The sequence below is a fragment of the Jatropha curcas genome, chromosome 4, assembly GCF_041381405.1.
Source record: "Jatropha curcas cultivar XTBG-Jc1 chromosome 4, XTBG_Jcur_1.0, whole genome shotgun sequence".
NCBI classification, from domain to species: domain Eukaryota; kingdom Viridiplantae; phylum Streptophyta; class Magnoliopsida; order Malpighiales; family Euphorbiaceae; genus Jatropha; species Jatropha curcas.
Genome location: NC_143154.1, coordinates 31,624,545 through 31,652,269, shown reverse-complemented (window position 1 = coordinate 31,652,269; position 27,725 = coordinate 31,624,545). Strand labels below are relative to the sequence as shown.

General features: G+C 34.3%; 5 protein-coding genes across 5 annotated transcripts; 4 read left to right on the top strand and 1 right to left on the bottom strand.

Annotated features, from left to right (window-relative positions):
• Positions 1–173: 173 nt before the first annotated feature.
• Positions 174–4,545, top strand: LOC105645672 (putative RING-H2 finger protein ATL21B). The gene is made up of 2 exons (XM_012231331.4): positions 174–994; positions 3,883–4,545. The coding sequence occupies exons 1-2, from the start codon at positions 325–327 to the stop codon at positions 4,401–4,403; spliced, it is 1,191 nt and encodes a 396-aa protein (XP_012086721.1). The 5' UTR covers positions 174–324; the 3' UTR covers positions 4,404–4,545.
• A 1,631-nt stretch (positions 4,546–6,176) lies between these two features.
• Positions 6,177–6,942, top strand: LOC105645674 (non-specific lipid-transfer protein A). The gene is made up of 2 exons (XM_012231332.4): positions 6,177–6,613; positions 6,761–6,942. The coding sequence occupies exons 1-2, from the start codon at positions 6,273–6,275 to the stop codon at positions 6,765–6,767; spliced, it is 348 nt and encodes a 115-aa protein (XP_012086722.1). The 5' UTR covers positions 6,177–6,272; the 3' UTR covers positions 6,768–6,942.
• A 2,444-nt stretch (positions 6,943–9,386) lies between these two features.
• On the top strand, positions 9,387–16,278 carry LOC105645675 (long chain acyl-CoA synthetase 4). The gene is made up of 19 exons (XM_012231333.4): positions 9,387–9,800; positions 10,255–10,318; positions 10,424–10,513; positions 10,600–10,656; positions 11,128–11,176; positions 11,395–11,471; positions 11,627–11,666; positions 11,749–11,843; positions 12,337–12,504; positions 12,698–12,808; positions 12,940–13,027; positions 13,489–13,555; positions 14,046–14,121; positions 14,233–14,350; positions 14,487–14,732; positions 14,820–14,959; positions 15,268–15,450; positions 15,565–15,684; positions 15,986–16,278. The coding sequence occupies exons 1-19, from the start codon at positions 9,649–9,651 to the stop codon at positions 16,031–16,033; spliced, it is 1,989 nt and encodes a 662-aa protein (XP_012086723.1). The 5' UTR covers positions 9,387–9,648; the 3' UTR covers positions 16,034–16,278.
• A 1,062-nt stretch (positions 16,279–17,340) lies between these two features.
• On the top strand, positions 17,341–24,371 carry LOC105645676 (long chain acyl-CoA synthetase 4). Its single transcript, XM_012231336.4, has 19 exons — positions 17,341–18,329; positions 18,506–18,569; positions 18,728–18,817; positions 18,896–18,952; positions 19,300–19,348; positions 19,535–19,611; positions 19,721–19,760; positions 19,843–19,937; positions 20,344–20,511; positions 20,713–20,823; positions 21,019–21,106; positions 21,556–21,622; positions 21,966–22,041; positions 22,152–22,269; positions 22,394–22,639; positions 22,727–22,866; positions 23,042–23,224; positions 23,335–23,454; positions 23,705–24,371. The coding sequence occupies exons 1-19, from the start codon at positions 18,178–18,180 to the stop codon at positions 23,750–23,752; spliced, it is 1,989 nt and encodes a 662-aa protein (XP_012086726.1). The 5' UTR covers positions 17,341–18,177; the 3' UTR covers positions 23,753–24,371.
• LOC105645677 (Leucine-rich repeat (LRR) family protein) lies at positions 24,056–27,210 on the bottom strand. Its single transcript, XM_012231337.4, has 6 exons — positions 26,835–27,210; positions 26,536–26,690; positions 26,219–26,436; positions 25,181–25,790; positions 24,469–24,987; positions 24,056–24,369 (listed from the first exon to the last, which is right to left on the bottom strand). Exons 1-6 carry the CDS (start codon positions 27,008–27,010, stop codon positions 24,248–24,250), a joined length of 1,800 nt encoding a protein of 599 aa, XP_012086727.1. The 5' UTR covers positions 27,011–27,210; the 3' UTR covers positions 24,056–24,247.
• Between the last annotated feature and the right edge of the window lie 515 nt (positions 27,211–27,725).

The window sequence follows — 27,725 nt, the reverse complement described above, 5'->3', positions numbered from 1 at the left end:
TTCTTGATAATAATATTTCTAGCATATTATTCGAATTTGGCTGATATGAATCGGTTTGATTCAATTTTTGATTAGAAACCGAATCGCTGTCATTTTTATTTTCACCATAGTAAATGATTTTCTTTTTCAATTTTCATTAATGGTTTTGTAAACCTTTGACTCCATTTTCAGACAGAAGGAGTCAATCAACGGATAGAGACGGACAGTAGAAAGATTGTCACAATGCCCATATTCAAACGCCATTCCAATTGCTAAACACTAGACAGACAAACAAATGCAAATCAATTCTTTTTAAGTAACGTTTCTGCCCAAAGCAAAGCAAAAATGGCAGTTTTAATTCTCTTCTTTCTTTTCTTCGCCGGAAAATCAGATAGTCTTGAAATCTGTGAAGGATCCTGCGGCGTTTCCGGTCCAACAGTTCGATTCCCTTTCGGACTTAAAAACAACGATCGATGCAGCTTTCCAGGTTTCAATCTCTCCTGCAACAAAAATGCTGACACAATCCTCACTCTCCCTCGCTCCGGCGACTTCATCGTCAAATTCATCCGTTATGAAACTCAAGAGATATATATCAGAGACCCTGAACATTGCCTCCCTAAGCGTTTCCTCTCCAATTTCAGTCTCTCTGGATCACCTTTTATGGCTGAAAATTATCCGGCCTTCTCGTTTCTTAATTGCTCTTCGTATTTTCCTTTCTCCTCATTGCCTCCTTTGTCACGGCTGGTTCCTTGCCTTAGCAAAAGTAATTTCACCGTTTTCGCTATACCTGTCACCAATTACGACGGATTTGTGCCGTCGATTCCGTCTTGTAAGGTGATTAAGCCAATCGTCGATGTTCCGGTCATATGGCATCCTTGGACTGATGAGGATACTATGTTGGTGTGGAGCACACCGGACTGTAGAGCATGCGAAGAGCGCGGCGGGACTTGTGGATACAAAGATGATGCCAGGCCTGACGTTGGGTGCTACGATCTACCAAGCAACAAACGTCGTGGTATGTTCTCTTATCCCCATCTGATCAAATTTTTCGCATTTCGAAATTTTCAATCCAAATTCATGCTTAACAGTTAACAATCATCAATCATTCAATTAAATTTTCATTTAATTACATTTATTTAGCTTCAACTCTTATCTTAGTTTATCAATTTATGATTTGTATATATAGTCTCATGTTAAGAAGAGAAGATAGTATTATCATAATTGAATCAAAGAGAGAAGTAAATCTCAATCTGAGTTCAAGATTGACAATATCAAAGGTAGGGTCTTTTTCTTAGAGTTTTAGTAAAATTCTTCTAATGATGGCGATTAAATCTATCTCAAAGAGTAATCAACTCCTGTTAATCCAACGCCCCAAGTAAAAAATGAAATGTTGGGATGAAGGAAGACGAAGGTCCCAAATCAAAGTCAACATGATATCAATATGATAATGATACTATTAAAGTCAAAATAACGGTCAGAGAGAGTTGATGGATGATGGGTCCCGTTAATGCATTGTTTTTTCTTTAACAATCGTGCTGGCGCAACCACGTAGACATATGTGTCTTATAGTGGCAGTGACACGTGGTGTCTTTATGCAAAGTGGAAAAAGTAAGAAAATTTGTTTTTTAATATACTGCTACTAGAATAATTGAACTTTGGTGGTCAAAAAAAAAAAAAAACAGATATCTATGTGTTAGTTTGAGAAGAAAGGTCGTAGAGCGTCTCATCTTTGTAGATGGAAAAAATCTACAAAAAATTCTAGCTGAGAGTGCTATTCAATTATGAGCCTAACGTCCTGTGAACAGTATTAGACTTAACCATACGAACTAGGAAGACATGGTATAAAAAATAATTAGAGAAGATTGCAGCTTGCTATTGACGTAAAGATTATTGGCATTTTCTATATGTTCTAATAGATATCACATGAATTAGGAATTGCGAGATGTGTTATGTAACACCCACGGCCTAGTCCTCAGAGACTGCAGATGCCACATTCGGTACCGGAGACACTGTTCTAATTTAACATATAAATCATAAAATCAAATTATGAATTAGAAGTGATTAATTATTCACAAGTTTAGCAAGTAATTTTTTTTTGTTATTAAAATATATATATAACTTATGAAAAACAATTTGGAAAAAAAAAAAAAATCCTACAGATTAGCTGCAAGAGTTTCTCTTAAACTGAGCTCACCAAATGTGAATACCAAAACACTTCTTAATCCAAATTCCAATTCTCAACAACTCCAATAACAACTAAGCTACACAACAAAACTTATATATTTTTGAATTTAGTGTCTATTTTGACCACTATAATGGCAAGATTAAGTTCTGAGTTCTTCATGAAAGTTGTTTCCTTGTGTCTTAAGACTTCCCTGATTTTGGATTGGTTTAATTTGAATGTTTGGATAAGTAGGAATTTAATAAATATTGGACTTGGTTCTGCTGAATCGGGTCTGGACTGTTGGTCTGTGTTCCTAGCTTTTGTTTACCATCTTACATTTTGATCTGCTATGGTTCCTTCATAATATTTGTAGCATTTTGTCTTAGCTTTCTAATTAATTACATTTCATTCAATTTGCAGACCTATAACTCAAGTTATGTCTTAAAAACATAGCAAGGGTCAATGTTACTTTAATGTTGAAAATTCTTATATCTTGAATTATGGAAATATTGAGAAATTGCATCAAAGTGTGTCTGTTTCACACACACACACACACACATATATATGTAAAGGAATCTTTTGATTTGTAAATGTTTTACAATGCTATAAGTTTTGTTTTTTTTTTGTTTTTTTTTTTTTTTTTGTGAAGTTTGTGCTACTTTGTGAAAATTGAGAATTTGGTATGAAATGATTTGTTTGTTGAACCTTTGTTGTATGAATGTGTTTTTGGGTGTTTTCTAAGCATGCTTATATGTTGAATTTTTGAGGAAAACATTTTCCTCTTCTTCTTCCAAGAGTGGTCGAACCTATTAGGGGTAAAGGGCTTAAGTTTTCTCTTGTTTTCCTTGTTGGTTTATGCTCTAAAAATGAGGTTTGATGAGTATTTAGTATGTGGTAAAAATCTCTACCTTGTATCTTTTGCCTTTCATGTTATTTTTCATTACTAAAGTAAGCTGAATTTGGGGAAATGTGTTATTGGGTGAGATTAAAGACTATTTTTCGATCATTTTTATTTTCCATCTGTGTATGAACCCTTCATAAAAGTTCTAGGTATACTTCTTAGCTTCTAACCCCTCCTCTTGTATCCAATTTAGACATATAGCTTAACTTATGGCTGAAACACTCAAACTGACTCTATTATGCAGAGCCAGGATTGAGTCAATAGTAATCTAATCTAATGGCTACAAATATTCTCTAATTAAATTACTTCAAAATATTATTTATCTTCTCAAAATTCTTAAATTTACTCCATAAAAATAATTTCTCAAATTTTCTTAATTGATATAATATCATAATTCACTATTCACTAATTATCTAAATTCTCTACAATTAAATTCATTACTTACTTTCTACCCATAAAAATCATGTATACATACTTCAAAAATATTAAATGAAATATAAAACATATATAGTAAATAAACTAATACCAATTCCCGGATCGATGGTGCTATGCACAGACCGATAAATTACTATTTCATACACAGAAAAATGGGGCATTACATGTTCATTATTTGACATGAGATAATTGTCAAATCCTGGCAAGTGCTGTGGAAATTCTGCAATTCTTTTTTTGGCGTCAAGTTTTTATTTAGAATTTTTCTTATTCTTTGTATGGCATTTGCTTACTTTTCTTTCATTTCCAAAACTTTCAGCTTTATGTATTTCAAATTTAGCATTTTGGATTTACATTACGGTAGAATTCTTTGGAGATAATTTGAATTTGCAATTTGCCCTTACAGGACTCCCAAGAAGTGCAAAATATGGGATAATAATAGGCGCTGGAATACCAGGACTCTTGTGCATAATTGGGCTTGTTTGTTACTTATGTGGCAGAATCAGAACTTATAGCAGGAGCAGCCGCGGCCATTCCGCCACACAACTTCCCATCACATTTCTGGAAACACCACCAAGAATGGCGGCGGCAGGTCTTGACTTACCAACCATAGAATTATACCCAAAGACTTTACTCGGTGAAAGTCGAAGATTGCCAAAACCTAATGACAATACTTGCCCTATATGTTTATGTGAGTATGAACCCAAGGAAACATTAAGGACTATACCTGAATGTAACCATTATTTCCATGCCGATTGCATTGATGAATGGCTTAAAATGAATGCGACATGCCCCTTGTGTCGAAATTTGCCTCGTGTTTCCTCCTTGGGTACCCCTGCCTCGTCATTCTCTACTTCGTCGGGTACCCCTGCCTCGCCATTCTCTGCTTCGTCGTCCTCATTATCTTCAGGCACTGTAGAAAGATAGAAAAATAGATAGATAGATAGCTGGTTTGTTTATGTTTTCGTTGGATAACTATGATTTGTTGATGTAAATGCATTTCAGTTTTGGTTTTGTTTACAAATTAAACGAAGGAGAATCAGATGGCAGAGGGTAATTTTGTCTTGTACGTATTAAGATCTTGCTTTATTTTTGTTTATGGTTAAGGTTAATCATTCATATATTGAAAAATTTGCTAATATTAAGGCTCAGCTTGTTTCTGTAAAATAACTTGTAGAAAAATATTTTTCATAACTTTCCTTTATTTGGGGCGTTCAGAAAAATAAGTCCATGGAAAATATTTTTCTGGTCAAAGGAAAATTAAGTCATTTTTTAAGGAAAACAACTTACAATTCTTGAGAAGAGTAAAACATTTTCCGGATATTGATAAATCTTATAAATTCATATTTTTGAATTTATTAATCATTATAGTCACTATCAGTCGTCATTATCATCGGTCATCATTTACCACTTATCACTGGCAACTTTCATAATTTATATATATATTTTTTGCATTCCTTTCATGTTTAACAATAAAATTTTTAAATTATAAAATTTCTATGATTATTAATATTTTTATAGTCTTATGAGATAAAGACTTTAATATTTTTAACTAATTTTCAATATTACAACTAAATAACGGAAAATAAGTCATTTAGAAAATATTTTTCATTTTCCATGAAAATATTTTTCAACAAGTTATTTTACGAAAACAAATAGAGCCTAAGTATATAATTAATCATGTATTAAATACGCATTTAAGTAGATAAATATGTATTGAATATGGATAATCATGTATTAAATACGCATTTAAGTAGATAAATATGTATTAAATATGGATAATCATGTATTTAGAAGATGAAGCATTTATATTAATTAAAGCTAGGTGTCTATGTTCAATATATTGAAGTTAGTATCTATCATTATGTAGTATATAAGTGTCCGTCTAAGGTATTCTCTTAGTATATATATATATATATATAAAGGAATGACTTGTAATGAAAAAAAGAAATGTAAGAGACAACAATATGAATGAGTTATCAAGGGCATGACGAGCCTAGCAAGACTTTTTTTATTATGTCCGTTGTTCCAAATTTGTTACCCTGTCCATCTCCAAGTATAACTCATCTGATACTCATTTGAAATCACTGCTTAATGATAAAAGAAATATAATTAATTTTTTAAAATTTTAATGAAATATTCATTAATATGAATTATCTCGTATCATTATTTCAATCTCACCAATTATATGTAATATAAATAAGAGTAAAATTGCAACAAATTCAATAATTACCTCTAAATATTTTTAAAACAATATATATTTATGCACAAAAAAAACTATTATAAAACGACTTATATTTATAAACCAAGCCATACTTAAATAATGATAAATTTCTATTGATTACTCCTCTCATTTCTCTAATTATTTTTCCATTTAGTATTTAAAAATTGATCAAATGTTACCATTGCATCTTATCTATCCTAAGAAGTATTAGAGCCTTTTCAAACATAGAAGAGAATTTTGTTTATTAAATCCCAATGCAGAAATTAGTCTGCAACTTTAATTTGTCAATTAAAATTGAAGAAAAATAAAAAATTAAAATTAAAATTAAAAAACCACTCTCTTTTACATTTCTAAGTCACAAGAAGCTTGTGATGACAACAATAAAGCAGGCATGGAAAGTACCCATCTTTATCTCGCCAAAATTCAAGCAACCACATAACATAATCTGAACTTCTTGAAGCATGTTTAAATTGTTACGTGAGGCTGAGGCAAAACTATAAACTACCCACAAGCCATCTCCTATATTAGGTTATCCAAGAAATTTTACAATCCAAGAGCTTGAAAAATTAACCATGAAGCAATTGGTTGGAGTTGTAACTATTCTCCTGGTAATTGCAGGGTCGACCTCCATAGACCCTTTACCACCTTGCAATGAAATCATCTCCCTACTTAGCCCCTGTGTTTCTTACTTGATTAAAACTGACCCTAAACCTTCAAAACCATGCTGTGATGGTGTAAACAGTCTAGCCCATTACTCCAATAACAAGGACGATCGAAAGAGAATTTGTCAATGCCTTGAAAATTCTGCAGCAGATTACCCTCAGATTGATTACTCTCTTTTGCCTTCTCTTCCCAATAAATGTGGGGTTAACATTCTGCTGCCTGCAGTTTCTCCCACGTTCAACTGTTCCAAGTAATACTATCTTCTTTCGTTTTACTCTGGTTAAAGTTTCATAATCGTGCTAGTTTTCATGGAACTTAAACTCGATTTCTCCTTATGAGAGTCCCATATTGCGGTGCTAATACTGACTTTTTTTTTTTTTTTAATCTTTCATTGCAGTGCTTGATGAGGAAAGCAATAGGAGTTCTTCAATAAAAATAATTTGGTTCTTAAATGGTTAAGATACCAGGCTATCTATGTATGGACAAGCCTTCACTGGAATAAAATAGCTTCTTAAACGCTATTGACAACTTATGATATGTCGTTTTTAGATTTCTGGAATCTTATTTAAGTTTACGCTACATCATTTACAATCACAGGCATTTTTAACATTTTTTCCAAATTACAAATTGAACTATCGGTCCTGGACTTCTTGTTATTGTAAACGACAAGCCCATTCACGCAACAAGACACGTAGTTAATTTATTATCCATGTTACCAAGCAATACGATCAGTCGTCAATATTGCGACTCACTCACACATCCGGTCGAAAAGAAAGACGACACGTACAAGTCCTAACCTAATCCAAATATCTACTAACTAATACCTAAACCCGCCAAAACCTTGGATGTCACACTTTATTTATTTTTTATGTTAATTCTTATAGAGATATTTCTAATTTTTTTCATTTTTAATTTTTGAAAATCTTAACCAAATTGTTTGGTGCAATATGGTTAGAGTTGGCATAAATTATGTGAGCTGCATTCAATTGTGCTGACCAACAAACTTTTAACTACCAGTAATGTGTTTCTAAAAATGGGAATAAATTTTTGAAAGGGACATCTTAACAGTGAAAATAAATAAAGAATTTGAATTCCATAAATATGCAATTGAAGTAGATTCCATAGGGAATTTCTAATATAGAAAATTTAAATTCTTACTTCACAATTATAAATTTTATTTGTCTTTTTGTTTGAGAGTGATGGAAACAAAATATATATTTTGAGTATATGTTGAGCTCATCTAACCCTTTTCAACCTATAAATATATTGCAATTTGAATATCTAAATTGTCATTATTATATTGGTTTTACATCACCCAAGTTTTAAAATAGCTTTCGTGGAAAATAGGCAACCATTCAATTGTGATTAGATGCATCACTAAAATCCAAGCTCCTTTAATGGTGGTGAATTTTGGGCAAGTGCATTTTACTAAAAAAATAAAAAAAAAAGTTTCTAGTGAAATTACAATTCCTGATTCTAAAATAAAATAAAAAAAAAAAATCCAAACTTTTAATGCTTACGGCTTAAGTTGGAGAAGTGATTGGATTAGTAATTAAGATATCATTTCACACAAGCTTAATGATTAGTTGGTAAGTTTTAGAACATTTACAATGAAAATTTTACCTTAATTACCATTTTGAAGAAAGTTTAAACATAATTTTTTTTACCATTCAATCGTTAAACGGAGAGTATAGGAATACGCTTGTGACCAAAAAAAAAAAAAAATTTAATAGTATGCTTTTTTTAAAATATTTATGATGTTTTCAAAAATATTATTAATGAATTCACTCAAATACATAAAATAAAAGAAATATAAGTGGTGATCTCATGATACTTGTAGATGAAGAAATGCCACATAGGCTTTAATCAAGTTTGACTTAATGTTTAAGTCAAAACTTTTTTTATAGATTTAAAATACTAAACATTTAAACATTATATATAAATTAAGATAAGCTATAAATGTTTAACTTGAAAGAAATACAGTTAACTAGATGTAACATAATTTGTCTTTCTGAACGAGCAGAGAATTTAGCCAAATAAAATTAGAAGAAAGATTAACTAAAAAATGAGAAAATGAAAACAATATGATGTGACTCTATCTAAAAAAATAATTATGAAGGAAAGTGCATAAACCACACTTTATGTAATTAAAATATATTTGAACCTTAAAATGTTGTATTTTATAGCAGCATATACAATTTGATGCATATCATACTTAACAATTTTAAATTATAATAATAAATATAATTATGGAATCATCAAGTTAACTGGCAAAGACCATTTAAAAATAGAAAAAAAAAAAAAAGAAAAAGGAAATTGATAGGAGGGGCAAAAATTAGAAAAGGAAAAGCAAATATTCAATGTGGGTGGGCAATGTCCAGACTCAGAAGAAGAAAATTCTTGAATTTAAGGGCACTCTTGCCTCCTAATCAATACGTGTAGGGTACTAAGCCCAAAACTTGGAGGACCTAGAGGTAAGATAACCCTGTTTTCTGATCTTAAAGCATAATTATGAAAAATAGAGTGTCAGGATGGGGAAACTAAAGGCAATACCAATAAAATAATTCAAGTTTGAACCCACTAACTCTTTATATTATAAAATAAATGCTTAAATCATTATTAAAATTCAAATCAATACAAATAGTTAATGGTACAAAATTCTTTTCCTAAGACCCAATTATAAAATGAAATTGTTATAACCAAAATAACATAATAAGGTTGGTTGATTTTCAAATTTTAAAGAAAAATTAGATGATGTGTTTCAAAAACTATTATTTTTCAAAATCATCTTTATTAATTTATATGTTGATATAATTTAGAAGAATTTTTTAATAATTGTGCAAAAATCTTAAACTTTTATAGACAGGAGGGCAGTTTTTATAAATTTTTATGAATTAAGGGTTTAGATTATATATTGTTTTGAATTTGAAAATTGTGATAACACTAACAAAAATAAAAATCTTAATAAAAATACACAAAATAAAAAAATGGTTACAGCTCTCATCCAAAATCTGTTGACCAAAATTCGCGTTGAAGGAGTCCCGTGTTTTTCAGCTCCGTTTATTAGTCAAAAACTCCCAAAACCAATTTAAAAGAAGCTTCCTTTGATTTAAGTATTTCTCTTCTCCGGCCACCTATAGCCACCTACTTTATATTTCATCCATCTCTACCTTTCTCCATCACGATCGACGATCCACTCAAACACATTTTATTTGTCTATTTTTTTTTCTCTCAGTTATATCTTTTAATACATAGAGGAGTGCTTGATCGGAAGAGAGACGGAGAATGGCGCAGAGGAAGTATCTGATAGAGGTGGAGCAAGCAAAGGAGGCCAGAGATGGAAGACCATCTGTTGGTCCTGTCTATCGTAGTGTGTTTGCTAAGGATGGATTTCCTCCTCCGATTCCTGGAATGGAGAGTTGTTGGGATGTTTTCCGGTCAGTTATATAGCTTCTCGTTTGGTTACTGAGAAAATTTCAGTAACTCGGCTGTGCTTAATTTACAAATACTAGTTAATCTGTCTACTCACTGGATGTTAACCTTTTTCTCAAGTCAGGTCCTTTTGTTTTATTATTAGTATGTTTTGGTTAAAGTTTGATATTTTCATTTGCTATTCTGTTTGACTCGGCGCTTTTTAGGAATTTTAGTTTCTGATTCTGCTTGATGTTCAAAGAGATTTGGATTTATCCGTTTGCAGTTTTTTTCTCTTTCCTCTAATTCTTTTTTGTTTTTATGTCAAAGTTATTAACTTTTTCTTAATATTTACTTCTAATGCTTATAAATTGATCCTCTTGCTATGAGTCGGTGACAGCTGATAGAAATTTGATGATGATGATGCTTTTTGTTCTTAATTATCTGGATTGTGGTTAATGTTTAATGTTCTCGCTGCAGCATAAGCGTGGAGAAATATCCTAACAATCGCATGCTCGGTCGCAGAGTAATTCAGAACGGAAAGGTATCTTGTCCTTTACTCAGAGATTTTTCTTTCTAATTTTGAATATTTTATTTTAAAGTCCTGTTGAAATCTAACTACTATTTGTCTGTTGCTCTGTGTTGGCAGGCCAGTGAGTACGTGTGGCAAACTTATAAAGAAGTATACGACTTGGTGATTAAAGTTGGTAATTCAATTAGGAGTTGCGGTGTTGAACCGGTAAAAGCACTATCTAATTTTTAAAAGAAAAATTTCAACTTTGCAACCAAAATTTAGCTCTGAAATTTTATATTGCTGATTTTCAGGGAGGGAAATGTGGTATTTATGGTGCCAATTGCGCAGAGTGGATAATTAGCATGGAGGTACCTTGCTTTTCTATTTGATTTTCCTGAAATGAAGTACTTGTTTTACAGTAACCCAGCAATTCATAATGACTGAGCTTGGAGGTAGAGGTGGATTCTTTATTCTGACATCGTGAATTTATGATTATGACTACATTATGTACCTACTATTTACATCAAATAGTTTGCTGGTTGTATCTTGGTTTTTCAAGGATCCTGTACCTTTAATTTTGTTCCGAACATCTGATTAGGCATTTGTTTGAATTTCCAGCTCTTGTACATGTTCATGAAAAATGATTTTTCTAAATGTGTTTTATACATCTTATTTCTTCTCGGTATGTTTTTTTTTTTGTGGGTTTAGTTCTGTATGTGATTTGTCAGAAACTTCTGAATCATCTTATGGTCTTTGTCAGCTGTTTGCCAGTGTATTTTTTTTGTTTCTAAATTGGTACCCTTTTAATTTTATTTTTCAAAATGCTGTAAATTATGCAGGCCTGCAACGCTCATGGGCTTTATTGCGTTCCCTTGTATGACACATTAGGTATGGACATTTTTAAGTATGGATATACAAGCATATAAAGTGATTATAGCTAACCAACATTTATGCATGTCTTAAAGAATGCTGGTGTTGCTTTGTTTTGGAATATGATTACTATATGTTTAGATTATTCCATATTCTATTTAAGCATATATCTTGACCTCAATTCTCTCCCAGCTGTCAAGCAAAATTTAGTTTTTCTCCTTTAATCTATGTTTTAGGTGCTGGTGCTGTGGAATATATAATTTGCCATGCAGAAGTCTCAATTGCTTTTGTAGAAGAGAAAAAAATCCGTGAGGTATATGGATCAGTGGGAGTCGTGATTCACAATAATGGATAAGTTTCTTCTAATAATTTTTATTTTCTAAATATGCATAATTAATTGTTGTTGGGCATTTTGTTTTTATATGCATCATGTCTTTACTGATCTGTAGGTTTTTCCTTTTTAATCAGTTGTTGAAAACATTTCCAAAGTCAACTGAATACTTGAAAAGTAAGTTTGTCTTCTTATAGGATTTCTTTCCTTGCATACATGTCACCTAGATATGATGTTATATGTATATTTCATTCTGTAGCAATTGTGAGCTTCGGCAAGGTTGCACCTGAAGAAAGAGAAGAGATTGAGAAATTTGGCTTAGTGGTATATTCTTGGGATGAATTTTTAAAACAGGTAGGCCACCTTTTCTAATCACTCCCCTGTTTGGTTCTTGCTCTGGTAATAGCAAGAAATTTGAGCTAAACTGCTAGGTTAATGCTTTTTCATGCATGCAACAGAATTATCCTGTGATAATCATTATATATTGAAGGATGCCTCAAAATTTCCTATTTATTGTTTGAAGTAGCCAGTTGTAGTATCCATACATGGTGCCTTATCTCACAAATTGACAATTTTGGGGTTAGGATTCATGCTGGCTTTTATGCCCTTGATTTCTGATAACCCAGCGTATGCAGATTACCTGTTCAAACATTGCTTTGGTTTGGCATTGGTTTGATCCTAATAATTTCTCAGCTGTTCTTTAACCTATTCTTGAAGCATGGAAGATTCTATTCTTCCTTTTTCTTTTCTTCATCCTTTTCTTTTCATATTTTGTTATGTTTATTGATTTGTTTTATGCTTAAATGGGACAAACAGTAAGTAATAGCCTTGTCTCTGTTGCTTATAGGGGGAGAATAAACAATATGATCTCCCAGAGAAAAAGAAAAGTGATATCTGTACAATAATGTACACCAGTGGGACGACTGGTGATCCAAAAGGAGTGTTGATTTCAAATGAGAGTATCGTTACTCTTATAGCCGGTGTGAAAAAGCTACTCGAGAGTGTGAATGAACAGGTTTTTTGCTTATCTTTTCACTCTGAGTTATCATAATATATGTGAATAATAATGGTGAGGCTGCCATATACAGCTTAAGTTGCTATTCAGATAAAGTGCATAAGTTAGCCATTCAGTTTGTTTGATCTTTTTCCCCCACTATATTTACCCGGATCTTCTCTTTTGACCTTTGCTCTTTCTGGAAACTTTGCAGTTGACTATAAAGGATGTATATCTTTCATACCTTCCTCTTGCCCATATATTTGATAGGGTGATTGAGGAGTTATTTATTTCACATGGTGCTTCTATAGGATTCTGGCGAGGGGTAAGCATGATCCCCATTCATAGTTATTTATGCTAGTAGCGTCTGCCACCATGGTGCAATTGGTGGTAAAGCTATTTAGTCTCTCTAAGCAAGAACATCAAGAAGGTAGCTTATGAGTTTTCATATTGCAGGATATCAAATTATTAATTGAAGACATTGGGGAGCTTAAACCAACTATTTTCTGTGCCGTGCCTCGTGTATTGGATAGAATACATTCAGGTTAATTTTCTCTTTTTTGTTTATTTTGACTTTTCATGTGCTTAAGAAATACCTTGTAATAATATTGTTTACTAAGGGAGACACCTGATTTGTGCCTTCTTGGTGCCTAGAACTGCCAGACTTTACATTATTTTTCATAACCTCTTATGAAATGGGGTTTCAGTCTGGTTAATTCTTTAAGCGCGTATGTGGGCCCTTTCCATGTGTCCTGAATTTTTCCTCTTATTGAGGAAAGAGATAAGTTATTGTCAGATGGTGTTTGGGGGGCTGTTCATTGTTGTTGCGCATTTTTTTAACCCGACTAATGATTTTTGAATTCCAGAGTTCTAATTCCACATCCAACTTGTTCATTCAGGGAATGAGCTGAAGTTATTCTTCAGTGTTTTACTTTTGTGATGAAATTATTTTATCGAAGATGAAAACATGGTTATCTCACTGACAATTGCTATGCACATTTTTAGGTTTGACACAGAAGATATCTTCAGGGAGCTTCTTAAAACAGAAATTGTTCAATATAGCATACTCATAGTAAGTTCTCTTCCTTAATATGTTTCTTAGAAACTCCACTGCCCTTCAACTCACCTTCCCCAACAGAATAGTGAGGAGGATGATGAGTTAAGTTCCACCACCGCATTTTTCTTTCTTCTCGAAGGATAAAAAATTACTAGTCAAATGAAAATATATTATATGTGCCGGTAGTTTCTCTCTCTTTTTTTTTTCCTCATGCAATATGGTTGAGGTTCTACTCTATTTGTTTCCTTGAATATAACGGGACTTCAGAGTGCAGACGAGATTCACCTCATACCTTTAACATGTTAAAGAAATTCAATTTTTGTGAATTGCTTTAGTTGATCTTTCTAGGCTGGCTCATTTTCTCATTTGTGTTTCCTTGCTGCTTAGAAATTTTATTGGCAATACTTCCAGTTTGCATAAAGGGCCTCGCCTAAGTTCCATTTTCAGTTTATCTTCTTGCTATTTGGTGATCTGATTCTAATTGTTTTCTCAATAACTACTACAGTAAATTAAATTGTATGAAGAAGGGGCGTACACATGACGAGGCATCTCCAATTTGTGACAAAGTTGTCTTTGATAAGGTGATTGTTCTTCCTTTCTCTTTCTCACCTGTCCCCAAATCCAAATCACAGAGTAGTTATTGCCATAGATCCTGCTTGTTACTTCAAATCTCATGGATTTCTCATCCACAGGTAAAACAAGGCTTGGGAGGAAGAGTAAGGCTTATTCTGTCTGGAGCTGCACCTCTTGCAATACATGTTGAAGCTTTCCTGCGGGTGGTCTCATGTGCTCATGTTTTGCAAGGATATGGTATGCTTATAAATATTATCTGTTGCCTGGTTCTTATTTGTCCAATTTTAACTTCTTTTTACTTTTCACCATTTGCTATTTGTGATCATAACTTACTGCCATCACGACTAATATAATTTCAATTCTATAACTGCAGGTCTTACAGAAACTTGTGCAGGCACTTTTGTCTCACTACCAAATGAAATGGCAATGCTCGGTACAGTAGGGCCTCCTGTACCAAATGTGGATGTATGCTTAGAATCTGTTCCTGAAATGAATTATGATGCTCTTGCAAGCACACCACGTGGAGAGGTTTGTGTGAGGGGAAGTACTGTCTTCTCGGGTTACTACAAGCGAGAAGACCTCACGAAGGAGGTCCTGATTGATGGATGGTTCCACACAGGTTTGCGTTAGAGCAGTAGTTTGTGAACTTTTATTCTCAAGTAATTTTCTTCTTAGCTTATAGTGTTTTTAATGATCTTTGTTTCAGGAGATATTGGTGAGTGGCAACCAGATGGGAGCTTGAAAATTATTGACCGCAAGAAGAACATATTTAAACTTTCACAAGGAGAATATGTCGCTGTTGAAAACTTGGAGAATATTTTTGGTCTTGCTTCTTCTGTTGATGGGGTATGCCTTTCTGATGCTTTGAATATTTATTCCTAGCTGGACATATATATGATTGGTTTATTATGCTTGTCTGAACCTATACACTAAGCTTGATATTGTTTCTGATGCTGGTTATATTTATGAAAGATATGATCATTGTTAATTTTGAAGTTGTGTTTTATCTTCATTTGTTTGTTTGACTTGAATAAATCTTTGTGTTTTCTCATTTGTGGTTCTTAGTATATACATGCAGAAACAAATGTATTTATTTCTTGCTTGAGATGCATATCATTCCTAATCTGATATTATCATCCTATTTGTCAATTTAGATATGGGTTTATGGGAACAGCTTCGAATCATTCCTGGTTGCTGTTGTTAACCCCAATCAGCAAGCTCTTGAAAGTTGGGCAAAAGAGAATGGCATCGGTGGGGACTTCAACTCCCTTTGCAAAAATCCAAAGGCAAAAGAATTCATTCTTGGAGAGCTTACAAAAACTGCCAAAGAAAATAAGGTTTCTGCTTGTTTTAGTACTTGGCACTTTATTTATCAATGGCCACAGAAAAGTTTGGCCCTTAAAAGAAATTAAATTTAACGTTTTGTGATCCTAATCCTTAAATTTTTTCAGCTGAAAGGTTTTGAAATTGTAAAAGCTGTTCACCTTGATCCTGAACCATTTGACATAGAACGCGACCTCCTCACTCCAACATATAAGAAAAAGAGGCCCCAGTTGCTCAAATATTATCAGGTAGGGCATCTTAAATTAGCCTTTTCAATGCTTCTTGAGTCTGTTAAAACTGCATATGAAATGGATAATGGTTTACCAAGCATCTTCACGTTATACACTGAGGCATGGACATTTATGGTCTTCTCTGCATGTTGCCTCCACAAGCATCTAAATCATGCAGGTTTTAGTTTGACATATTTAGTATTTTCTTAAAAAGGTTTCACTTTTTTTTTCTCATATACATATTTCTGAACTGTCTTTTGTCGGTCTATATGCAATAGCACATTCAGTTATCATACTGACTCAAAAATTCTGTGCACAGAATATTATCGACAACATGTACAAAAGCGCAAGCAAGCCGATTGCCTGAAAGGAGGATCTCAATGTTCTTGCTCAAAAATGCCTGTTGCATTTTTTTCGTCTCTCTTTCTTCTTCCCCTAGTTATTTATTGTACATAGTTTTAATCATATAGACGTTTCAATTTGTGGACCAAAGAGTAGCTTTTTTAAAGAGCCATAGCAAAGTGACAGAAACCATTTCCTGTAAATGGAGTTGATACAAAATTTTAAATTGTTCTTCAGTACTTTCTTTTAAATAAAATCAATGTTACCAGATATTGAAATTGGAATGTGGCACTGCCATGGACCCATTTTGGGACAAGGGAGGCCATGTCTTGTGGTACTCGAGAACATTCAAAATCCTATCTTTTACGTATGGGTTTAGAGGATAAGATGCAGGAATATTTTTGACGGCTCATGTTCCTGAGTGCAAATAAGAGCTCCATGCATGCCTCCACCCTTTGTACTATTATTAGTTACAGTTAGGACTGTTCAAATTGGGTCCATTGAAACCGGATTTAGGCCTTCTTGAGCAATAACTTGTTTTTCTTTAAACGAGTTCAGTAATATAGCATTTATAATAGTGTTTAGAGCTTTGGGGGTGCATGTTTGATGAAATGGTTTTGGTAATATAACTAATATTAGCTATTAAAACAATTAATTTTCAACCCTTTCTCTGCCATCAAATGATACTTCCATGCACATGGCACCAATCCGCTCGCTGTTTTCCATCTGTAAAATTTGACCCAGTCTGTCTGCTGCTTCTATAATCAATCTTATTGACCTCCACATCTGATTTGCTCCGTTAGCATACCCGGTGATCCTCGTTTTGAATCTTTTACAAGGTTACTTACTATTCTCGTAAAGGCTACCGTTAGCTTCCTAATGCACACTTCTAGAATAATGCAACTTCTTTCAAAAGTTATCCCATAAATACTAAGGTTCTAGTTTATATTCCCTCTATCCACATTTAACTCGTGTCTCGTACATTAAGTTAATTAATTAAAAACAAATGTTATTGTAATAAGATATTTTTTATATTTAAAAAAATAAATAATTTTTTTTAATAAATTGACTTGCTATATTAAATCACTGATACACAAAAAAAATGTATGTCTAGACGAAATTAATGACTGTATTCATGGATCAAACTAACGAAAATAAATATTTTTAAAAATAATTTATATTTTACTTTTTTTTTCTCCACATAAAGTAAAAAATACTTCCATTTAAAAAAAGTATATATTTTCATTTATTTGCTACGGTTTAGCTCTGATTACCATTAGGTCCCACGTCATGCCACCTATTTCTTATTCCAAATAGACAACTCCCGCCAAAAAAATAATCAATTATACTCGCGGCGTCATCCTTAAGCCACGTGGGCACACCTTCAATGTACGTCGTCTGGGTTATTCCTTGGAAATCCACCTCACTGATCGACCCAATTTCCGGCATTTCCAGCTACAGGTGGCTAACTGTTCGAGTAATGGTGAGTTTGATAGTTACAATTCTTTTTGCTGTTTATGATGGACACGGAGGAGCAAAGGTGGCGAATGCTTGTGGGGAAAGGATGCACCAGCTGGTGGCGAAGGAGGCGGAGAAAGGGAAGTTGACATTATCAAAGGATTAGGTTACTGGAAGCAGGTGATGCAGAATTGATATCATAATATCTGTGGACTTTTGAATTGGGATTTAAAATTGAGCACATGAATGGTGAGGCCAATTTTTGTGCCAATGTTTTAGCTAATCATGTTGGTATGTTGGTGGAGTGTTTTATTAGCATTTTTGTTTGTACTCTGCTTGGAGTTTCGCTCTTCCCTCTCCCTCTTTGTTTAAAAAAAATAAAATTGACAAAATTTAGCGTCAATTGTGCGAAGTGACAGCGAATTTATTGCCGGTACAAGTTATGGCATGTTATTCCCAATGAGGTTGCTTGTGAAGTTGTCCAGAAGCGTTTTGATGGCTATATTAGGAATTATAGTGGAGATTTTTTGAGTTCAAGTGGTCCCCTGTTTTCCTCTCCGGCCACCCACACCACAGCCACCTAATCTATATTTCTACTATCTCTACCTTTCTCCATCACGATCCACGACACATTCTATTTGTACTTTTTTTTCTCTCAGCTTTGTATCTTTCAGTACGTAGAGGTGTGGTTGATCGGAAGAGAGAGATAGAATGGCGGAAAGGAAGTATCTGATAGAGGTGGAGCAAGCAAAGGAGGCCAGGGATGGAAGACCATCTGTTGGCCCTGTATATCGTAGTGTGTTTGCTAAAGATGGATTTCCTCCTCCAATTCCTGGAATGGATTGTTGCTGGGATATTTTCCGGTCAGTTCTATAGCTTCTTGTTTGATTACTGAGAAAATTTCATTAATGTGCTTATTAATTCACACAAACAAGTTAATCTGTCTACTCACCGAAAGTCAGCTCCTTTTTATTTGATGATGATGCTTTTTATTCTTAATTATCCAGCCTGTGATTAATGTTTACTGTTCTTGTGGCAGCATAAGCGTGGAGAAATATCCTGACAATCCCATGCTTGGTCGCCGAGTGATTGAGAATGGAAAGGTATCTTGTCCTTTACTCGAGATTTTTGTTTCAATTTTAAATATCATATACTTTTAAGTCAGAATAATTGTAAGTTTTATAAGTTTGTGTAGATCATCCCTTTTAATTCTAATGAAATCTAACTACTATGTTATTTATCTGTTGCTTTGTGTTAGCAGCCTGGTGAATACGTGTGGCAAACTTACAAAGAAGTATACGACTTGGCGATTAAAGTTGGTAATTCAATTAGGAGTTGCAGTGTTGAACAGGTAAAAGCAAACACTGATTTGTTAAAAAAAATTTCAACTTTGCAACCAGCTCTGAAATTTCATACTGCTGATCTTCAGGGAGGGAAATGTGGTATTTATGGTGCCAATTGCCCAGAGTGGATAATTAGCATGGAGGTACCTTGCTTTTCCAAATGTGTTATGCCATTCAAATTTATACATCTTATTTTATTCCCTAATATTTTTTTATGGGTTTAGGACTGTGTGTGTTTTTTCCAGAAACTTTTCATTTCAGAATTAGTGTGGGTCAAAAGACTTCTTGATCGCAGTGTAAAGGAATAACATATCTATGTTGGCTTTGCCGACTTATATAAAAGTAGATTACAAGTTATTTAAATCATCTTATACTTTTGCATGACTAATCTAGTGGACATCCTTGTCAGTTGTTTGCCAATATTGCATTTTCTTGTTTCTAAATTTGTATCCTTTGAATTTTATTTTTCAAAATGCTGTAAATTATGCAGGCCTGCAACGCTCATGGGCTTTGCTGTGTCCCCTTATATGACTCATTAGGTATGGACATTTCTTAAGCATGGATATAGAAGCATATAAAGGATTACAACTAACCAACATTCATGCATGTCCTGATACTATATGTTTAGATTTTTTCTGTGTTCTACTTATGCATACATCTTGACCTCAATTCTCTCCAGGCGTTGAGCAAAATTTATTATTTACCTCCTTTAATCTACGTTTTAGGTGCTGGTGCTGTGGAATATATAATTTGCCATGCAGAAGTCTCAATTGTTTTTGTGGAAGAGAAAAAAATCCGCGAGGTATATTTCAGTTGGAGTTGTGATTCACAATACTGGATAAGTTTCTTTAATAATTTTTAATATGCATTAAGTCCTTGCTGATCTTTACGTTTTTTTTCTTTTTTATCAGTTGTTGAAAACATTTCCGAGGTCAACTCAGTACATGAAAAGTGGGTTGATCTTCTTTAAGGATTTCTTTCCTTTCATACACGTCACCTAGATATGATGTTATATGTATATTTCGTTTTGTAGCGATTGTGAGCTTTGGCAAGGTTGCACCTGAAGAAAGAGAAGAGATTGAGAAATTTGGCTTAGTAGTATATTCTTGGGAGCACTTTTTGAAACAGGTAAAAATTTTGCGCTAAACGGCCAGAAAATGCTTGCCCATGCATGCAACAGAGTTATCTTGTGATAATCATTATTTTGTGGAAGATCTTTTCTCGAACTTTCTTATTTGTTGTCCGAAGTAGCCAGTTGTAGTGGGCGGAGTTGGTGCCCTGTGTCTCAAATTGAAGTAGCCAGTTCTTATTAATTTTATCCATGCTAGGTTTTATACCCTCAATTTCTGATAAGTCAATTATGCTTTTTATCTGTTGAAGCATTGCTTTGGTTTGGAATTGGTTTGATCCTAATAATTTCTCTGTTGTTCATTAAAATTCTTGAAGTGTGGAAGATTCTGTTCTTCCATTTTTTTTTCCTCATTTTTTTTTCATATTTTGTTTTGTTTATTGGCCTTATCTCTGTTTCTCATAGGGGGAGAATAAACAATGTGCTCTCCCGGATAAAAAGAAAAGTGATATCTGTACGATAATGTACACCAGTGGGACAACTGATAATCCAAAAGGGGTGATGATTTCAAATGAGAGTATTGTTACTGTTATAGCTGGAGTGGCAAGGGCATTTGAGAGTGTGAATGAACAGGTATTTGCTTCTTTTTTCACTCTGAATATCATAGTATATGATATTCAGAGTGAAAAATAATAAAGGCGAAGCTGCCATATACAGCTTAAGTTGCTATTCAGATATAGTGCATAAATTAGCCATTCAGTTTGTTGATCTTTTTCCATCTAGTATATTACTCGTATCTTCTCTCTTGACATTTTCTCTGTGGAAACTTTGCAGTTCTCTACAAAGGATGTATACTTTTCCTACCTTCCTCTTGCTCATATCTTTGATCGGTTGTTTGAGGAGTTATTTATTTCACATGGTGCTTCAATAGGATTCTGGCAAGGGGTAAGTAGCATCGCTATTCATTCCCCCACATCCCCAAAAAACACACATACTTCTCAAGGGTATATTTTTGTTGCACTGTATGGCACCATTGTTTTGCTAGTAGAGTCTGCTACCATAGTGCAATTGGTGATAAGGCCATTTAGTCTCTTTAAGCAAGAACATCAATAAGGTAGCTTATAAGTTTTCATATTGCAGGATGTCAAATTTTTAATTGAAGACATGGTTGAGCTCAAACCAACTATTTTCTGTGCCGTGCCTCGTATTTTGACTAGAATACATTCAGGTTCATTTTCTCTTTTCTTCTCTTGGTATTTTGTTTATCCTCAACTTTTCATGTGCTTAATACTTTTGTTTATCGAGAAAGCTTCCTGAGTTATGCCTTTTTAGTGTCTAGAGCCGCCAGATTTTATTTATTTTAATGCATTCTCTTGTGAAATGGGGGTTCAGCCTGATTAATTCTGTGTGTGTGTATTTGGGCCCTTTTCGTGGTGTCCTGAATTGATCCTCTTATTGAGGGAAGAGATGAATTGTTGTCTGGTAGTGCTGCTGGGCCATTCACTTGACCTGACTAACGATATTTGAATTCCAGAATTCTAAGTTCATATCCAACTTGTTCGTTCAGGGGATGAGCTGAAGTTGTTCTTCAACATTTACTTTTTTGCACTGCAATTATTATAGCTAAAGATGAAATCATGGTTATCTCACTGACACAACTGCCGTACACATTTTCAGCTTTGACACAGAAGGTATCTTCAGGGGGATTCTTAAAACAGAAACTGTTCAATTTAGCATACTCATAGTAAGTTCTATTCCTTAATATGTCATTAGAAACACTCACCTTCCCCAACAAAAGAGCAACGGGGATGATGAGTTAAGTCTCATCTTCTCATTTTTCTCTCTTCTGGAAAGACATATGCACTGAGAATTGCTCTTCACATAGAAATATATTACATGTTCTGGTGGTTTCTTTTCCCTTTTGCAATATGGATGAGATTCTACTCTATTTGTTTCCATACGTGTAACTGAACTTCAGAATGCAATACTTGACCCTTTTAGTTTGCATTGAGGGATGACTGAACTTCAGTACATCTGGTTGCTGTTTGGTGATCTGATTCTAATTGGTTTCTCACAAATTGATACAGTAAATTAAATTATATGAACAAGGGGCATTCACATGATGAGGCATCTCCAATTTGTGACAAAATTGTCTTTGATAAGGTGATGGTTCTTCTTTTATCTCTTTCCTGCTCCAAAACCGAAACCACACAGTAGATATTGTCATAAATCCTGCTTGCTAGTTTAAATCTAATTGGTTTTGCCATTCACAGGTAAAACAAGGCTTGGGAGGAAGAGTAAGGCTTCTTATATCTGGAGCTGCACCTCTTGCAACACATATAGAAACTTTCCTGCGGGTGTCCTCATGTGCTCATGTTTTACAAGGATACGGTATTTAATAATATTTTCTGTTGCCTGCTTTTTATTTGTTCAATCTTTTCTTTTTTTCTATTTACCATTGTGATCATAACTTACTGCCATCAGGACTAATTTAATTTTCATTCCATAACTGCAGGTCTTACAGAAACTTGTGCAGGCACTTTTATCTCGATACCAAATGAAATGTCAATGCTTGGTACAGTGGGGCTTCCTGTGCCAAATTCGGATGTGTGTCTAGAATCTGTTCCTGAAATGAATTATGATGCTCTTGCAAGCACACCACGTGGAGAGATTTGTGTAAGAGGGAGTACTCTCTTTTCGGGTTACTACAAGCGAGAAGACCTCACGAAGGAGGTCCTGATTGATGGGTGGTTCCACACAGGTTTGTGTTGGCGTACTTGTTTCTGGATTTATTTTCTCACGTAATTTTCTTCTTAGCTTACAGTGCTCACGATGGTCTATGTTTCAGGAGATATTGGAGAGTGGCAATCAGATGGGAGCTTGAAGATTATTGACCGAAAGAAGAACATATTTAAACTTTCACAAGGAGAATATGTCGCTGTCGAAAAATTGGAGAACGTTTTTTGTCTTGCTTCTTCTGTTGATTCGGTATGCCTTTCTGGTGCTTGTAATGTTTATTCCTATCACCATATATATATATATATATATATATATATATATATATATATATATATATATATGATTGGTTTATTATACTTATTGCCTGCTTGAGATTTGGATCATTCATAATCTGATATAATCATCCTATCTATCAATTTTTTAGATATGGGTTTATGGGAACAGCTTTGAATCATTCCTGGTTGCTGTTGTTAACCCCAATAAGCAAGCTCTTGAAAATTGGGCAAAAGAGAATGGCATCAATGGGGACTTCAAATCACTTTGCGAAAATCCAAAGGCAAAAGAATTCACTCTTGGAGAGCTCACAATGACTGCCAGAGAAAATAAGGTTTCTGCTGCTTTTAGTCCTTGCACATAATTGTCAATGGCCATAGAAAAGTTTCGCCCTTTTAAAAGCTAAATTTAACGTTTCTTTATCCTAATCCTTACTTTTGGCAGCTGAAAGGTTTTGAATTTATAAAAGCTGTTCACCTTGATCCTGAGCCATTTGACATACAACGCGACCTTCTCACTCCAACTTACAAGAAAAAGAGGCCCCAGTTGCTCAAATATTACCAGGTAAGGGGTCTTAATGAACCTTTTCAATTGTTCTTGAGTTTGTTAAATCTGCATCTGTCATGGACAATGCATCCAAAACCATTGCAAACATCCTTGTTATTTATACTGGGACATGGACATTTATGGTCTTCTCTGCATGTTGGCATCACAATTTATCTAAATCATGTAAATTTAATTGACATTCTTAGCTTTTAAGGACCATTCTATAAGATTTTACAGTTATACACTGACCCAAAAATTCTGTGCACAGGATATTATCGCCAACATGTACAAGAGCGCAAGCAAGCCTAGTGCCTGAAAGGAGCATCTTGCCTGTTGCATTTCTGGACTTTGGTTTATTCATAGAACTTCATACTGCCATGGACGCATTTCAGTACAAGGGGAGCCATTAGTTGTGGTACTCGAGACAATCAAAATCCCATCACTTTCATGTGGGTTTCGAGTATAAGAGGCAGGATATTTTATAGCCATTAGGGCATTGGCTATTGCTGTTGCGAGCAACTTCCTTCATTTAGGTTGTAATAATGAATAATTGATGAAAAAGATATTAACAGAATAATAATATCATCAAATATTATTAGGAATGTACATGAATCATTGATGAACTCTGGGTAACAATTTTCTTTTCTTTGAGAAATAAATAACAAAGTCGTGTTGTATCGGTTTATTGAGAACAATAAAAACAAATTTCCAACTATCATTTTCATCTCATTTTGTTCTATAGAAGTGAAGGGCGAAGATAAGCCCCTAACTGGCAAGGTAATGGACTGTTTGGCTAGTAGCAAAATAGCAATTAATCTTTTTCATCAAATTGCTTCTCAGGCATCGCAAGACATCTATTGTCAGAAGATCCCAGTGATAAAGAATGATATTGTAATGCAAGTAATTCCTCTCTGCTATACTTCAGTCTTTGATCTGCTTCAGAAAATGACAGGAACTAAGCAAAAGCAGAAAACTCGCAGATGTGGAATATTATTCTAATAACAATATGTTTGATGAAAAAGGCATTGATACCTATAAAAGTATTAGACATTGGCCTAGAGACAGGCATCTTTTCCTGCTTCCGGTTCACCTGTGAAGGTCTCAAAAGTATTCGTGATGGGGATGGACGGTTAGCACTAGTTTGATCTGATATAGATGTACTGAGGAGTTCATGCCTCACTTCAGTTACTGGATGTTTCTTACAAAATGCCGATATGGCCTCCTCAGTCAAAAGCCAACAACCCCTCAGGTCTAGCATTTTCAGAGCTTTTGGGGGTCTGAATAAGTCTAGTCCATAATTTGTCACCACAGCGTCACAAATGGCAAGATTTGTCAGCTTTGATAGAGATGATAAATGGTAAAGTGTAGCGTCAGAAAGGGAAGCACTTCTGAGAGATAGGTGCCTCAACTCTTGGAAGCTTGATACAGGGTCTAGGGCTGCATCCCTGACTTGGGTATGCTCCAAATTCAAACTCTGCAAATCACTTAGCTTCTGCAAAGCTGTCAGCGAAGGAATCAAATTTGTCTCTGCACCTGCCTGGTGAATGAAACCTGAAATGACAGAACAAAAACATAACAAAAGTTACAGAATACTCTTAAAATTGGAAAAGAACATAACAAAAAATGAACTAGTTTATCACTAGGTTACTAAGAATGCCTAAAATTTCACCTTTATTAAACACTCGTATTAGAATCCAGAAGTCTTACCAAAGGAAACAATTAATTTCATTCTAAGAATTAATACCTTTGATGTTTGTATTGCTCAAGTCAATAGCCTTCAAGGAAGGCATCATGCCAATATGTGAGATGGCCAAATCATCAATTGGAGCATGAGATAGTGATAAAAATTCAAGCTTCGGGACGTGTTGTGCTAAAATAGCTACCCCATTAGAAGTAACTCTAGTTTTGCTCAGATTTAAATTTCTCAAGTTGGCTCCAATACATGCAATCAGTTCAACCGAATCATCTCCCATCATGCAAGAGCTAAGATCCAAGTGTCCCAGCACTTCCATACAGGGTAAGAAGTAGAATCCCTGAAGGGATGAATTGGACACGTCCAGAAAAGATAGAAAACTTCGTTTTATATGTAAAAACACTTCAGCCTCATTTGCAAATGTGGCTCCTGAGAGTACGAGTCTAGTTAGAGGAGCTTTATTGCCATCACCTTCAAGTATAGACTCAATGGCACAGTCGCTCAAGTTTAAGCATTCAAGAGATGGCATGTTCGGCAGCCTTGTAACACTAGTCCAAGCTAAGTTGAGAAAACTAAGTTTGGGAAACCGTTGGAGAGCAATGACCCCTTTGTTGGTTATGTTACTTCCCCAGAGGTCAAGGTACTCTAGCTTTGTCAGTACCTAAATAACAACAAATGTTGCAAGTACAATCAGAAGAAGTTGCAGTGAATAGATAATCGCAAGCATTCAAATTTAATACTGTTCACATTATAACTCGTAAATTATTGTATAATGACTTGCATAATTCTGTTAGAAAAGAACTCAAAAACCGAAACATTATGAACCAACTTCAGACTACTGGATTGTAATCATCACATTCTGTTGTCGAGAAACCCAACATGAGCATGATATTTTGGTGAGGTAAAACAAAATAAGAGATACAGATATAATTTTGTCTGTCAGCAGGTGGGTTTAAGTTTTACATGAGGACATCTTGAATGGTTTACATTCACCATTATGATTTAGGCATTTAAAACCAACATTTTAAATATGCATTTAGCCATCAACAATAGAGATAAACAAAACAGGCATGTAGCAGCGACAATTACCTGTAGAGAACTCAATGCCACATCAGTGACAGGTAAACCACCCAAATCCAAGAGAGACAAATTTCTGAGTGAGGAGAGAAGTGCAACCCCATCTGCAGTTAGACCTGTTCCAGAAATTCGCAGTATTTCCATTGTAGAAATTGATAGAAGATGCCTAATGCCAGTATCAGTAACCTTAACACATCTAGAAAGGTCCAACTCCTTCAGACTAGTCATCCCTAAATCCAACAAAGACACACATATCATATAAACAATAATCTCTCTGCAACCCAATTAATTGAAAAGAAAGTGACAAAATCACATTTGATGGGCAATACCAGTTAAAGCCCACAGTGCAGAACTATTGATTCTACGGCAATCGGAAAGATTCAAATAACGTAAGTAACGAAATGCTCCCAAATATGCCATCCACTCTGCGTCTACAGCGCTTTCACCTCTCAGGTCAACCACCTCCACGCTTTGTTTGAAAAGTCTACAGTACCAAATCCAATATCATTTTATGTTCCATTATTTCATCCTCAAAATTCTGGGTTCTAATTCAGTTCGACATTGCAAAGATGGAAACTTTCTTATTGTAACCCGTAAAAGAAAAGATAAAACTATCTTGACAACTTACTCGAGCAAAGAAGGGAAAAGGATGCGGCGGTGTATAAGGCGGCCAAGGAGAGCGTCAGCTAGAGGAGAAGGGATGCGCTCAAGAGACCGCCGTTGGCGCCTCCATTTCTCAACACTTTCTCTACTATCACATGCTGCTTCTATGCACATGCGCACCAATCGGCTCTCTGTTTCCATCTGTAGAATTTGATTACCAATCTGTCTGCTGCTTCTCCTATAATCAATCTTATTGATCTCCTCCTCTGAGCCAGCAATGATACGACAGTATGATCATGAAAAATGAACAAGCAACCGATCTCTCTGCCCCTATCAAAGGGTCCTGTTAAAACCAACTGTTGTTTTTCTCTTTGATGTCCCAAATAGATTTTGTAAATTTGTCTTTATAAACTTCAATTTGTTTTTCTCTTCAATTATGTAAGCAACCCACGTCTGAATCCTATTCAATCCATAATTAATGGGCTTTAGGTCCATTTATTTGGGCTTTGACATTATGGATTTGTACATTTCTTTGAAATGGCCTAATTCATAAAATTGCCATAAATTTTAAAATTTTTGTGAGATTCATCATCTTCTCGAAGTTACAATTTTTATTATCAGTAAGCACCTACAAGAAGATTGATGAATTTTTAAAAATTATTACACAATCAACTAACTTCAGAAGCATAATATTTTTTCTCCAAAAATTTTAGAGTACCAAAGAGATAAGATCTTAAAGTTGCATTTGTTGATATGAAGTCATTCCATTTTAAAATCTTTTTATTAATATGAGATGATTCAATATTATATTCCTGTAAAGGCTACTGTTATGTTAGAAAGAAGAAGGCAAGAAAACTGACAAATTACATTATATTGTTCAACTGATGACAAATGAAATATCTATTTATAAAAAAAC

Excerpts from the sequence above, each read along its gene's own strand:
- LOC105645672 (XM_012231331.4), top strand. The coding sequence starts at position 325 with ATGGCAGTTTTAATTCTCTTCTTTCTTTTCTTCGCCGGAAAATCAGAT. Across the intron at positions 995-3,882 it reads ACCAAGCAACAAACGTCGTG|GACTCCCAAGAAGTGCAAAA; the intron begins GTATGTTCTCTT and ends TTGCCCTTACAG.
- LOC105645674 (XM_012231332.4), top strand. The coding sequence starts at position 6,273 with ATGAAGCAATTGGTTGGAGTTGTAACTATTCTCCTGGTAATTGCAGGG.
- LOC105645675 (XM_012231333.4), top strand. The coding sequence starts at position 9,649 with ATGGCGCAGAGGAAGTATCTGATAGAGGTGGAGCAAGCAAAGGAGGCC. Across the intron at positions 11,177-11,394 it reads TCCCTTGTATGACACATTAG|GTGCTGGTGCTGTGGAATAT; the intron begins GTATGGACATTT and ends TCTATGTTTTAG. Across the intron at positions 15,451-15,564 it reads AAACTGCCAAAGAAAATAAG|CTGAAAGGTTTTGAAATTGT; the intron begins GTTTCTGCTTGT and ends AAATTTTTTCAG.
- LOC105645676 (XM_012231336.4), top strand. The coding sequence starts at position 18,178 with ATGGCGGAAAGGAAGTATCTGATAGAGGTGGAGCAAGCAAAGGAGGCC. Across the intron at positions 19,349-19,534 it reads CCCCTTATATGACTCATTAG|GTGCTGGTGCTGTGGAATAT; the intron begins GTATGGACATTT and ends TCTACGTTTTAG. Across the intron at positions 22,042-22,151 it reads ACAAAATTGTCTTTGATAAG|GTAAAACAAGGCTTGGGAGG; the intron begins GTGATGGTTCTT and ends TGCCATTCACAG.
- LOC105645677 (XM_012231337.4), bottom strand. The coding sequence starts at position 27,010 with ATGGAAACAGAGAGCCGATTGGTGCGCATGTGCATAGAAGCAGCATGT. Across the intron at positions 26,437-26,535 it reads TGCACTGTGGGCTTTAACTG|GGATGACTAGTCTGAAGGAG; the intron begins GTATTGCCCATC and ends TGTTGGATTTAG. Across the intron at positions 24,988-25,180 it reads GAGCAATACAAACATCAAAG|GTTTCATTCACCAGGCAGGT; the intron begins GTATTAATTCTT and ends CTGTCATTTCAG.